The sequence below is a fragment of the Pezoporus wallicus genome, unplaced genomic scaffold, assembly GCF_028554395.1.
Source record: "Pezoporus wallicus isolate ANWC-B61680 ecotype Strahan unplaced genomic scaffold, APGP_CSIRO_Pwel_v1 contig_4722, whole genome shotgun sequence".
In the NCBI taxonomy this organism is placed as follows: domain Eukaryota; kingdom Metazoa; phylum Chordata; class Aves; order Psittaciformes; family Psittacidae; genus Pezoporus; species Pezoporus wallicus.
The window spans coordinates 6,947,914-6,959,878 of NW_026641840.1; the positions used below are offsets into that span (position 1 = coordinate 6,947,914).

At 43.1% G+C, this 11,965-nt stretch overlaps 1 protein-coding gene across 1 annotated transcript; it reads right to left on the reverse strand.

Annotated features, from left to right (window-relative positions):
* Window positions 1–7,437: 7,437 nt before the first annotated feature.
* On the reverse strand, window positions 7,438–11,698 carry LOC130607961 (prolactin-like). The gene is given in 5 exon segments (XM_057425504.1): window positions 7,438–8,051; window positions 9,746–9,928; window positions 11,293–11,354; window positions 11,357–11,399; window positions 11,516–11,698. Coding segments are annotated over 5 exon segments (666 nt in total). The 3' UTR covers window positions 7,438–7,856.
* Between the last annotated feature and the right edge of the window lie 267 nt (window positions 11,699–11,965).

Here is an 11,965-nt window from a genome sequence, read left to right on the forward strand (position 1 = left end):
TCTCATTGCAGTCAGACCAATTAATTTCTTTTGTGCATGAGATAAGAATAACCCTATTTTCCTCAAGAGCTTTGGGTTCTCTTTGCAATTCATTAAATGACACAGTAGGTTCATATTAGACAAACATAAACATTCTTAGTATGCTTTTTTCTGTCTGTCTTCACCTTTATGAGTATTTAATTAGTTTTAAATACCATGGTCACAGGTCAACTGATAACCCTGGTGAAGTATGCAATACTAAAAACCAACCAAATAACCTTATAAAAAACTCCATGTTTAAATCACTTTGATGATTCACGTCACTCTGATGATAGCCATTCAGCATACTGGGAAAAGCAATTCCGTGAGTCCTGTCTTTTCTCCCATAGGTGAACCTTCCAATATTTTTAACTCTGAATTTCCCTGGCTTTTGTCAGATCGTTAGTGCAATCTCTTGTAACCAGTTCTGTATTTCAAAACTGTAATGGCAGTATGCAGAATTGTAGCCCAAATGTACTAGGCAACAGAACTATAACTGGAAAAGCTGCCACTACAGCCACCACAGAGAAGTACATAGCATACTGTAGTAGCCTTATTCCTGACTTCTTCCTATTTAAACTGGTGCCAGTAAGTACACATTAGCATAAGCCTGTATCAAGGACAGGACAGTATTCTGTGTAATACAAGTAGCCTCAAATAATATTATTAAACCTGCTTTTCTTAAAATGATTTGCTTGCTTCATCCACTTTAAGAAAATCACTCCATGAATTAAGTATCATTTTTTGTTGATTTGCAAGGCTTTATAGCTCAAAACAGGAGCAGAACATTTTCTATTTTCCTTTATCATACATTTATGTAACCATTTGTTGAGAAAAAAAAAGGTATTTTATTTTAGAGGCAAAACCTTTTGGAGAACATTATAGTTTTATAGGGCCAATTTAATTTCTGTCAGATTCATACATATTTCTGTCAGATTCATATATTTTATAGTCAAAAGAGATGATTGTGATAATCCTGTCTGGCTTTCCTCATCATGCATGCTGTGAATGTTTCTAGTTATTCTTGCCTTGAGCTCCAAAGCTTTTTGAACCGTATTGTACATCTTTCAAAAAGCCATACAATTGTTACCTAATATTTTGCCTTTAGGTGGACGATCTACTGTTCCCCTTGTTAAGTTGTATTATCTAGGAAGTGAAGTTTAGATACATTTGCAGCTAAAAGCTTTCAGATTGCAGTGATGACACTTGTATCATAAACTTTATGCATGATCAGGTGAGTTTTGTATCCTGCCTTGTGCATGTCCCACCTCCTAAATCATCAGCTGTGCAGTCCTAGTTTTGCATTATATGTCGTTCTTTGTGTGTGATTTCCTATGCTTGTTTTTAAAGAAAAAAGAAATTACAGAAAAATTAAGAAGTCATCTTTCCTGTGATTACAAACTCTCATGAGTATAAGCTGCCTAGATACCTACCTGTTGAAGGCCCTTGAAGACATTTAGCGTGCCATGTGTTATATGCTATTCAGTAATGTGAATATTCTGCCTAAAACCTTTAGGGAGGGACAAACAGATTGCATACACATGGGGATGAATCATAGAAGCACAGAATGGTTTGAGTTGTAAGGGACCTTGGAGGTCATCCAGTTCCAACCTCCCTGCCACAGGCAGGGACACCTCCTGCTAGACCATGTAGCTCAAAGCTCCGTCCAACCTGTCCTTGAACACTTCCAGGCATGGGGCATCCACAACTTCCCTGGGCAACCTCAATTTATTGCCCGATTGTCCTCTTGAAATCCTAGTCCTGCCCTAGCTGTTTGACTAGCTCCTACCTGAAGGACCAGCAAGCTCTGGTCAGCAAGTGCTGGTCCTTCAGGTAGGAGCCCAGTAGCCCGGATTCTTCTTCAGGCAGCCAGGATTCTACCTTCAGGTAGCCTGGATTCTTCTGAGATGACATTTGCTAGTGTCTGCCTAGTGAAGGGCATAGAGGCATTTGCGGATTACCGTCAAACAGTCAAGTGGAGGTACACGTGTGGGGGGGTATTTATCAGTGCTTCCCATTTTGGAGGAAATCATTTTATGGTGGGGGTGATTGGGGTTTTCCAGTCTCACCTTTCAGGGAAAGGAAGTCTTCACAGCTGCTCATAGTCTTTTACTGCAAGTTAATTGAGCATCAGTATTAGAAGCAGCCCTTCTGGAGAAGGGAGGTAGGATTTAGAGTGCTCCTTGGGAAATTCTTTCAGTTGATGGTTTTGCAAGGCCCAAAAGTGATCTGCTGTCAAAACAGAGCTGTTGTGCTAAGCAGAATACATCTGGAGGATGTCTCACTGAGGCAAAGATCAAGCAAGGCTCATGCAGAATTAGTTTCACAGTTACATGTGTTTTAAATTGGCTCTCCGAACCTCTGAACACCTACTATCAGTATTCTTACTCTCTGTCTAGAATAAAGTTCCAGTATGCCAGATAAAACATTTTTTACTTGAAAATACTGATCAAGCTTTCTTAAAAACCCTTAAAGTATAGACATAAATCTTGAATTATACCTAAAATAATCTTGATTAAATTGGTCAGAAAGGATTTAGGCCCATGACACATACAACCTTGACTCCTCTCATTTTAAGCTATTAAAAGGAGAAATTTCCCTTCAGTCCATACTGTGAAAACTTGGTAAATGCGAAACAGCACCCACTATGAATACAAAAATATGATATATTTACAGTGCCAGTCTTTTCTGTGTGAAGGATCAAGTAGTATTTGTTTTCTTCAAATAATATATGCACACTAGTTATAAAAGAACAAAGCAAGCATAAATTCTGTGCAGAATCCCCAGCAGATGTTTCAAGTGCTTTGCAACAGGCTCATTGCAGTGGCGTTAAGTGTAGCATGCATCTGGTATTATGGAGTGATGTGAATGGTACTTCACAGTTAAAATCAGCAGTGTGTCACTTTAACTTTGAAGATACAACCTAGAGGGTAACCTTGCAGCATTGTTTAGGGTAGCTGAGGTATTTCCTTTGTGTGGCATTTTGAGACTATAGTTCCAGCCTGTAGAGTATTATGAAGGACATCTGTTGAGATTCTGGGGCTGGGAGGAGTTCAGGTACCTCAAATTGCAAACTGCAGTCAAAAACCCACAATTCTTCAGAGGCCACAAACAAAGCAGATACTTTATTCGCTGGGCACCTCTCTGTTTAGTCTGGCAACTTATCAATGCTAATGTAATACAGAATACAACAGGGAAAGAGGGCTGAGCACTGAGACTCAGTGCCTGCTTTGTTTCCCGAGTTGCAGACTCCTGTGCCCTCCGGCTGTGCTGCTGACTCATGGATCTCGTTGCCCAACCAAGCAGCCTCTGGAGCAGGAGAGACTTTCTTCACCCCACCTGTTGGAGATCCTCCAAACGGGTCTGAATGGGGAGCTTGAAAGCCTGTTCTTAATGTCAGGCCCTCAAAGGAGCTTCTCTGATACCTAACAAGAAGGTGCCAATTTCCTGCTCTAGATCTGGCTCTTGGTCTTTTAAAAGGTATCACAAATGATGCAGATTATGCCAGTCTACATCAGGCATGGCAACAGTCACGTTTTACTGTGCGTAAACAACTGTGAGACTGAACACGAGAGGCCAACTAACTCCTCTGTGGATCTCATATAGCGCTGCTAAAAGCTTGATTTGCTGACCACACCTGTGTCAGCACTTACACTCTGGTTGTACAGATCTAAAGTATGAAATAGTTTCCTACAAATTCTCTTGATTCTTTGCCAAGCAGATATTATTTGTTATGATCTGCTGAAGAGAACAGGACTGCTTTAAGGCATGGAACTGCATTACTAACTTCAGTGTCAGAACAATAGTGCTGGGGTCAAATGCCAGTAATACATCAGATTTGTTTTATCCGCTGTGATTTACTGGGTTTTAAATACCAGTTGCCATCACTGTAGCCACACAGCTCCTCTGATGAATATATGTTCTACAGTCAAAAGACTGACATAAATTAAGTGCTTTCACATGCTTCAGCACCCTCCACCAGCAAGACCATTACTGATTTCCACAAACTAGAAGGAAAGACAAACCCGTTTCAAGCAGGTTAGCTGTAAATTCAGTGAATTAAAAAAGGACTGGGGAGAAATTAGGGTCCAGTTAACTTGAGACCTGGCTTTGTACCATGGGGAGCAAAAAAAGCCGCTGCAGAGAAAAGTTCACGGTAGATGGAATTGCCGTTGAGCATAGAAGTCTTTAATATCCATGCTTCTAATTTATGTTTCTAACAACTGCTGCTGTGTAAGATAAACTGAGGGATGTAAACCTGGATCTGAGGTGTTCCTCATGCGGGCTTGCACCTAAATTAATGGCCAGAAAATGGCAACTCCCACTCCTTGGTTTCCTATAGAGGCTGGTTGTAATTCTAAGCAATGAAGCTGGGCAGGGTGGATGGGAATGTCACAAGGCAACATCTCAACAGTGATTCTCCACACACACAGAAGTCTCACCTTTTATAAATATAGAATCCTTGAGGAATTCCTAAGTTTTTCCAAGTAAGTTTTCCTTTGCATGTCAACATTTGAATGTGATTCAGAGTAGCTGAACATTCATGTTCATACTGTTCATTTCCATTTGCTATCACACAGATTTAGTTCAGAGTTATATCTACAAGTGACATCTGTTACTTTATCATGAAAACATCAGCACATATCAGATTGAGTCTAAATTTGATGTAGGCTATGAAAACCATTTAGCACATTATGAAGGGAACAAAATGAATTTTCAGTCACTGAGAGTGTCTCTGTCATATGCATCTTCCTCATTCTGAAAAACTGGAAAAGTTATGACAACGAAATCGCTAAAGTGCAAAAGCAACTTCCAGTAACTGAAAAAATTAATCGGACTATGCAAACATGGGGTTACCCTGCAGCATTTTATGGAACAAGGTCTGAAGAAAAATGAAGATGTTTGTAATTCTTAAATTTACTTAGAAAAATAAGGAAAGTTAATGGAAACTTAATGGTTGTTTCGCAAACAGAAATTACGCTATGGTTTACCTATTACAGACATTGTTACAGGTTGTTGCACGTGAGCCCAGCATTTAACTGGAAGCCAATCCCTGGTTTCTGATTTTCCAGTAATTTACAAAGTTTGTAAATTAACGTAATGGGAAAAGGTGCAAGTGATGCATTCTCAGACTCCAAAGCATTTGATTGTAGTGCACGGTTTTACATTTTCAATGTATATTTCCATATTCCTAACTAGATTTGCTGCTGTCTTGGAGAGAAACCATGCAGGAGATGAAGTGTTCTCCTGTGTAAAATGCAACCATTGCTGGCATTGCTCTTGTAGTTGATGGCCACCAACCCCCCCTGCCAAGGCAGGGCCACCTAGAGCAGGTTACACAGGAGTGTGTCCAGGCAGGTTTTGAACGTCTCCAGAGAGGGAGACTCCACAACCTCCCTGGGCAGCCTGTTCAGTGCTCTGCCACCCTCAATGTAAAGAAGTTCTTCCTCATGGCGATGTGAAACTTCTTGTATTTTAGTTTATGGGTACTGCTCCTCATCCTGTCACTGAGCACCACTGAAAAGAGCCTGGCATCATACTGCTGGCACTTGCCTTTGAGATACTTACATGCATTAATGAGATCCCCTCTCGGTCTTCTCTAGTCTAAATAGGCTCAGCTCCTGCAGTCTCTCCTTATAAAGAGAGATGCTTCAGACCCCTGATCATCCCCGTGGCACCATCCTGAGCAATGTGCTGTAGGTGACCCAGCCTGAGCAGGGCGATTGGACTAGATGACCCGCGGTGGTCCCTCTCAACCCCAACCAGTCCGTGATACAGCCTGTGACCTGCTCCGTTTCAACGTGTTTTGCACCTCACCCTCAGCCGCAATCCCTGGGGTGTCTTCCCAGCGGCGGGAATTCCTCGTAGCCATTAAGGCTGACTTCCGAACCACCTGGCAACTCACGCCGGGAGCCACCACGACCCTGTCCGCGGGGACACGGACACCCTCAGCGGCGCCACACGGCGCCCCCTTGTGCCAGCGCGGGGCGCAGCGCGTCAGTCCCGGTCCGGGGCCCCGGGGAGCGGGACGGGACGGGCCGGGCCGGGGCGGGTCACGGCCGGTACCGGAGTGAGCGTCCTTCCGTCAGCCTTGCGTGAGCCAGTGGCGCCTCCCGTGTCTGTCACCTCTGGTCGGATGCAGGGTGGCTGCGGCGGATCTGCTGTGCGCGTCGCCGGCTTTGCCGGGATGCGGAGGGGTTACACCCAGCGCAGTTTTTGTCCTTAAGGAATGCGCACTTGCCGGGCTTCAGCATTTCCGAGCCAGCAATAATCCCTAAAAGGCACAGCGGGGACACACCACCGGCGTGCTGCTGTACCCTGGGGCTGTGGCTACCCTAAGGGACGGGGTAAACGGTAAACCACTGGTACATCTGTGATTGCGGATAGATGCAGGCAGAGTCCCCTCTCTGGTTCTGCTTGCCCATTTACTCTCTTTAGAGCTGTGTTTTGTTTGCTTTGTTTCCGGAATTTCTTTAAAATTTGCACATGATGCTGCTATTTTGTTATTTGTTGGTAGTATCTTACTCCTTAAGGAAATGCAGCTAGTAGCTTCTTCAGGATAGGCACTACATAACCCCTCGCATTTCTACCATACCTGGCACAAACAGGAACCATAATTGCGAACCCTCATAGCTTCTAGCTGAGAAAGTCCATCAGCTGTCTACTAGATCGCAGATATCTGAGGATATTAGTAGTTATGGAGATGTAACTGAAAAGGTTGTTTCTCTGTTCTCCCTAAGTGTTTCTTCAATTTGTTTCCCTGCTGAGTTTCTCAAGCCCAAATCCAGGATCATTATTAAATAATCATCAGCATTTCAGTCTCCATTCTTGGCAGCCTGAGCTTCAACTACTGTCAACAACCATCAAGATCAGGGGAAGCCAGAAAAGAGCATTCAGGGATGTAATAGTCAAGAATATTAAAGATAAGTCCATGCTGATTATAAATGCCTGCTCAAATGGCTCATTTAGGATCTGAATACAAAGATGCTTTGTTCTATAAACAGCCATTATCACTACCCTGCTGCTAGGAAAATGCGACTGCGATAAAATATCTGACAGCTTTCAGATTTGTATTTGCTATGGAGTTTGTCATCATTACTGAAAACCCCAAGCCCTGTGTCAGTGTGTGACAGGAAAGAGACTTACTGCTACAGCAGCCGTGCTCAGCTCTTGGACTGGAATGGTGCTTGGGCTAGAATTCCGACTTACCTTTCCTATGAAAACTAATTCTTTAGGAGTTTACACTTAAGCCAATGAAGTGTAGAAGAGCATTCATAATGAATGGACATGGTGGGAACTAGATCTTATAGGGCGCTTGTGGAGAGCCATATAAATTAGTAAGTATGATGTGAACATAAAAGTCCTCCATGGGCAGTGCTGTTATATAAACTGATCCACAGCAATACCACTCTTCAGTGTTAAGCAATGTTCTGCAGGTATGTGCGTATGTAGAAATAGGGGAAAACTATTTTTTTTTTTTACATAAAAATATACTTCATTGATAGTATATAGATACATTTGTTTGGAGATTTAACAAACTGAGTTTCACTTTCAATTACATATGTATCTAAACCATGTGAATAATGTCACAGTGTAATGGGCAAGGACATCTCTTTATCTGCTGCTAGAGTACTCCTTTTTACATGGTGCGTTAACCCACATACACATAATGGTGCTTTATTTAATATTTCATCTTAGCATAGGGCAGCTGTGTCAGCTGCCAAAGAATTTCAAAACCACTTTCCTATTAAAATTACTGCAAATGTGATAGTTTCTAACTTCTGTTTTTCTACCTTTACAAACAACACGCTGAAGACTACTTGTCAAGACATTACAACTCAACAACTATTTTCTGGCATAATCCTACATTTAAGAATTTTTAAGTAGCTTTGTACTTTATTGGAGTCTCTCCTGAAGCAGTGAATAAAGTCTGAGTCACTCATCATGTTTGCTCCATTACTAATTGATAAACCAGGGACTTCAGAAGGTGCCATTCCATTTAATGAATTGCTGATGATCCCCATCGACTGCATCTGTATTGAGAACGGGAAAAGAAGTACAACTTACAACAACGCATATAATAAATCTTTAAAATACTAGTGCAGAAGCCAAGTGAGTCATCACTATGTTGGGCTGTTTTTCTCCAAACCTTTCACAAACTAATTGAAGATACATATAAATAGAATAACATTGTCTTTTTATCTTAACGGTATCCACACAACCTTTAAAGTAGCCTGAAATGATCTGATATACTAATAGTGCAAGACTACTGGGATACAACTCCATCTGAGTTTAAGTATAGGAACCCCTGTTTGATAATTGTTATTTCCTCTTGAAGTAATGTAGCAAAGAAGCCTTGAGATCTTTTTAGCCATATATTTTAATAAGTTTTGTGAAGGGAAGCTTCTTATGTGAGCACTGGCCAGCGCTATTTAACCTGGCGAACTCTGCAGCCTGTTATCACCTCTCAGAGTAGGAGCTTCATGACAGAACCAAGCACAGAATTAGTGTCCCAGGAAAAAACACAGCTGCAAAATGCTGGGACTCAATTGCATTTTTGCTTCATTTTTTTAATTATATTTCTACCTTTTGGTATGTGCTTGGTACAGGGAGGTTGAACCTTCAAAGCTTTCCTTTTTAGGAATTCCTTCAGAGGGGTGTTAGAAAAATAAAATCAGGTAAATATACCAGAAGTGCATAGCTAGCTTATAGTTGATGGCTTGCTTCAGTTAAAGAATGAAGCAAAGAAAGGTCAAGCTGTGAGGATAAGCACCTCTAAGTTTAAGGCCATTTTAATCCAGAACCATGGGTGCACTTGGACTTCCCATTTGTAACTCTGAGTGATCCTCATGAGGGCTGCATTTTAGAACAAGGTGCAATTCCTCCTATTCTAGTCATGAACTACTTATCATTTTGAAACTTGTATTCCCCATCTGTGTTCATAAAGCTGAGAGGTGATCTACTTGTGTAAGATATTAGTTTATTATTCACATTTTAGTGAAACAGATACCTTGGTAGTGTAAACATTTCAGAGTGGACACACAGCCCATTTGTTTAGCCAAAACTACAAATAAATCTGAATATGAATGCACAAGAAATGCAAAGATCAGGACTTCTAGTAGTAATGAGAAGACAGAAATGGAAATAACAAAACATTACATCAAATAATTTATATATGAGCTGCCAGGATTTGGAATTGAGTTTTGAAATTGTTTTTGATTGGCATCTGACTTAAACAATGCCACTGTTGTCTTGAAGAACTTATCCCAGCATGAAATTGTTGCCTGAAGAAAGAGGTCTTTGCAGCAGACAGTATTGACATTTCAGTTACTTAGAATGTAAATACCTGTAAAACTAAACCCAATAATTATGTGTGTGTTGTCAGTCTGTCTACATCTCCTTACTGCCCTAGAAAAGTCAAGTCATTACTGGCTCATATATGAAGATGCATATAGCTCTAATCTCTCTACTTGTATCTTTCTTTTATATATTTTGTATTAATAAATACTGCTCTACACCTGTGGACATTCATAATGCTATCTATGTACCTGCTAATCCATAAACTAAGTGACATCCTTTGAAAAATTCCTGCGTCTGTAATGAAGTCCAGTGTTGCTGGATTAGAGCCTCTGTTGGCATTAAGCTAGAGCCCACATGAAAGCAGATATTGCCCCATCCTGAAGTCACTCACACCACATGACTGATATAAATTAAAGCTAATTCAAACCTTGCCTTTTCTTACTTTCTCAACCCCAGTCTTCAGCTCATGTACCTTATTGCTGATTTGCTTAGCTTTGATAAGGCTGTCATCAGGTAGCTCTCAATGGTGCTCAATATGCTGGTTAAAGTGGGAAAGTGGTTCCTTCAAGGCTTCCAAAACTCTCAGGATCAAGTGAGTTAGTTCTTCTCTCTTGTAAACTAAAACAGTAAAGAATGTCTCTGCTAGTTTGCAGTATTCAGTCACTAGTTTTCAAATATTAAGGGTTGCTCTGGTTATTTGCTTATATAAAAGCAATTTTGTATCTGTCTTGTTTTCAGCTTTCTTAGACTCCTAATCTCAGTCGTACCTTAAACAGTGAATACAGTATTAGCAAAATGGTGGTGTTCCTGTCAAACTTGGTACTCAAAAAGGTTTCAGGAACCCCTAGAGGTCTCAAGAGCTCAAGAAGCCTCACCTAGAGATCTCTGTTTGCTGATGGAAGTGCTGGTGTTTCCTCACACCTGATGTGATTGTAGCTGTGTTGGCTAGAGGTTTGCTTCAGACACGCTTCCCAGAAGGTGCCTGGTGGTCAGGATGGTTGTTTTTTGCCAGGAAAGGTTGGACCAGATGATCCTGGAGGTCCCTTCCAACCTGCCATTCTATGATCCTCTAGCAGACTCAATGGCTAAGACCTCACTTGCAATGAAAGTTCAGAAATAAGGTTGGGTAATTAAAGCTTTCTAAAGCAGTCAGGTCCTCGTTTCCCATTGCCCTTCCAGAGAAGTTTCTAAACATCTTGGGGGAAGCACTTCACTCCATCACAACCAAAGAGCAAAACGTTAACATTCATCTCAATCTGTCTCCTAGATGCAAAAGTTTCTCCCACTGCTGTATCCTCGACTTAAATCCGCTCTTTCTCTGTATAAACTCTTACAGATCTTCTCTAAACTAATAACGGTATCTTTTTTTGCTCTTTGCCATTACATTTATCTAAAACAATTTGCTGTTCTTTTCCCTTTACCCAAGTACCCATTCAGAGATAATGACTGTTATTTCTTTTCCCCGGTTGCTTTTTGTACTTTGCAGTGACACTGATTAATTTAACTTATCTGTCACATTCACGGGTTTCTCTTCCACAGAGACTGCCACAACAAAATCAAAGGGATGTCTGTCTGTCAGTCATTTGGATGAAGTACTACTGCAATACCCTATAATAAATACGATCTGAGCATATGTAACCATATACAGCTTTTAAAACACAGCAAACTAAGGATTCTTACGCAATTCCTCTGTGATGTGCACTTCTTTGGGGTCAAAACTTATCAGCTTCTTCAACCCAAACTACTGTTGAAGCATCAGAGGCATAAACTCTGTCTACCTCTAGCCCGAGCCGGGAGGGGATCAATACAGCCTGAGGGGTGGGACATTTTGGGGCTCAGACGGAACGGGGAATATTTTCACCTTTCGTTAGGGACGCAAAGGGGGTGGTGTGACCCGCTGAGCCCCCTCTCAGCCCCCAGCCCCTCGGGGGCCGTGGTACCCCGCTGCCGCCCCGTCTTCACCCGCCGCCTTACCGGCACTTTTTGGGTGTACTCCTTGCCGTTGGGGGTGAGCATGCCCGACGTGTGGCGCTTCCAGGGGGCTTCCCCAGCTCCTTGTCACGGGGAGGAAAGTGGGTTTCCTATGGGGGAAGGAAACCTAAAGAAACCGAGCACCCCGCCCCGCCGGCAGCCGCTCCCACGGCGGTGGCAGCCCGGTCCGCAGCGGTAGGGCCGGCCCGGCACTCATCAGCTCCGCGTAGAGCGCTGTGGAGAGGCTGTGCATCCTTCCCTGGCCCGGCACAGCACAGCCCTCCCGCTCCCCTCTGCTCCCCACCACCCTCACCTGCTCGCCCCGCCGCCTGGGTGAGGGCCGTGGCAGCGCGGAGCCAGCTGCCCGGCTTGGAACAGCTGGGATCGGCAAGCGACGGCGTTGCCCCATATCCCATGGTACATGTATTTATATGCGGGATGGGGTTGTACGTGGCATGTGAGAGATCTCCCGGCCATGACGGCTCCCTCCGTGACGTGCCCAGCCCGCGGCCACCGTGAGCAAGCAGCCCGGAGCGGGGCTCCCAGCTCGGCGGGCGGACGTGGGCTCCTTCGCACCGGCGGGACGAGCTTTCCCCGGTAACCCAGAGGACGGAGCAGAGACAGGCGTCAGTGGCTTTGCGGTACTGCTGCTGCTGACCCCGCCGTGGGACCAGGG